Source organism: Alexandromys fortis, unplaced genomic scaffold, assembly GCF_014885135.2.
Source record: "Alexandromys fortis isolate MF-2015 unplaced genomic scaffold, M_Fortis_MF-2015_v1.1 scaffold_6848, whole genome shotgun sequence".
Taxonomy (NCBI): domain Eukaryota; kingdom Metazoa; phylum Chordata; class Mammalia; order Rodentia; family Cricetidae; genus Alexandromys; species Alexandromys fortis.
In genome coordinates, this window is record NW_026074706.1 from 1 (window position 1) to 1,571 (window position 1,571).

Consider the following 1,571-nt stretch of genomic DNA (forward strand, 5'->3'; position numbering starts at 1 on the left):
AAAAAAAAAAAAAAATCCAAAAAGCAAAATAGCCAGCTAGACGTGGAGGTGCGTACCTGTTATCTTAGCACTTGAGAGCTACACGCAGGAGAGTCAGGAGTTCAGGGTCATCCTTAGCTTCAAGCAAATTTGAGGCCAGCCTAGGATACACAAGGTCTGATTTGAAAGGACAGGCCGGGTGGTGGTGGCACACCCCAGCACTCAGGAGGCAGAGGCAGACAAATCTCTGTAAGTTCGAGGCCAGCCTGGTCTACAGAGCAGGTTTCAGGACTGCAAGAGATACACAGAGAAACCCTGTCTTGAAAACAAATAAAAGCTCCAAAGTGTCAGGCATGAGACGAGTCCTTCCTGTGGGGAAGGATGAGGCTCAGTCTACCTGGGTGCCCCTGCCCGGCACATTGGTCTCCTAGGTGAGAATGGCAAGAACTGTGTCTGACTCCGACTTCTACACCCTCCCTGTCGGGATTCGAACAGTGGCTGTCACCGAGAGCAAGTTTCTCATAAATGGGAAGCCTTTCTATTTCCACGGCGTCAACAAGCATGAGGATTCGGATGTGAGCTGTGACTGGTACCCCTATGTGGGATGTTGGGAGTTCATGTGTTCTGAGGAGGCTGTCATGGGCTTGGGCGTGTGAACTGAGCCAAGATGGGAACAGGGAGGTGTCTCTATAGGGGCTGGGGCTGCAGAAGACAGCGGGTATTCTCCAGTGGATAAGGGCAGAGGTCACACAGCTCTGCTGTCCCCCAGATCCGAGGGAAGGGCTTCGATTGGCCACTGCTGATAAAGGATTTCAACCTATTGAAATGGCTTGGTGCCAACTCCTTCCGCACCAGCCACTACCCCTACTCAGAGGAGGTCCTCCAGCTCTGTGATCGATACGGAATTGTGGTCATTGATGAGTGTCCTGGTGTGGGCATCAAGCTGCCGTGAGTGCCCCTCACTGCCCACACTGCCCAGCCTGCCCAGCTCTCTCTCCTCAGAGCCCTTGGTGACCCACCCTTTCCTTTCTGCCTCCACAGCCAGAGTTTTGGCAACGAGTCTCTTCGGCACCACCTAGAGGTGATGGACGAGCTGGTGCGCAGGGACAAAAATCACCCTGCAGTTGTGATGTGGTCTGTGGCCAATGAGCCTGCTTCTGCTCTGAAACCTGCAGCTTATTACTTCAAGTGAGTAGTACCTTCTCCCCGGGGCTGAGTCAGGCCTGTGGCCTTGGCCCTTTGACCTGGCTCAACCTCCATAGGCAGCCAGGAGTGTGGAAGTCAGCCTTGAGGGGGTAGGTGAACACCGTCAATGTCATTGTCCCCTCCCTGTCCATCATTTCTGAGAACCCAAATCAGCCCACCCAAAGTGTGGTTTTTCCACCCATTAAGAGCCTCTTAGTCATACCTGGAGGGAAATCCAGAGCTCCCTTTGATACACAGAACTCTGGATTTTAAATATTATTTTTGAGACAGGGTCTTGCTATGTTGTGTATCCCTTGCTATGCATCAAACTTGCACTGATCCTTTTGACCCTGCCCTCTGAGTGCTGGGATCTAGGCATGGCGCATCATGCCTGACAGTGGTTTTGG

General features: G+C 52.5%; 1 protein-coding gene across 1 annotated transcript; it reads left to right on the forward strand.

Annotated features, from left to right (window-relative positions):
- Positions 1–386: 386 nt before the first annotated feature.
- Positions 387–1,186, forward strand: LOC126496524 (beta-glucuronidase-like). The gene is made up of 3 exons (XM_050134011.1): positions 387–554; positions 749–927; positions 1,021–1,186. The coding sequence occupies exons 1-3, from the start codon at positions 417–419 to the stop codon at positions 1,169–1,171; spliced, it is 468 nt and encodes a 155-aa protein (XP_049989968.1). The 5' UTR covers positions 387–416; the 3' UTR covers positions 1,172–1,186.
- Positions 1,187–1,571: the final 385 nt, after the last annotated feature.

Excerpts from the sequence above, each read along its gene's own strand:
- LOC126496524 (XM_050134011.1), top strand. The coding sequence starts at position 417 with ATGGCAAGAACTGTGTCTGACTCCGACTTCTACACCCTCCCTGTCGGG. Across the intron at positions 555-748 it reads ACAAGCATGAGGATTCGGAT|ATCCGAGGGAAGGGCTTCGA; the intron begins GTGAGCTGTGAC and ends GCTGTCCCCCAG. Across the intron at positions 928-1,020 it reads GGTGTGGGCATCAAGCTGCC|CCAGAGTTTTGGCAACGAGT; the intron begins GTGAGTGCCCCT and ends CTGCCTCCACAG.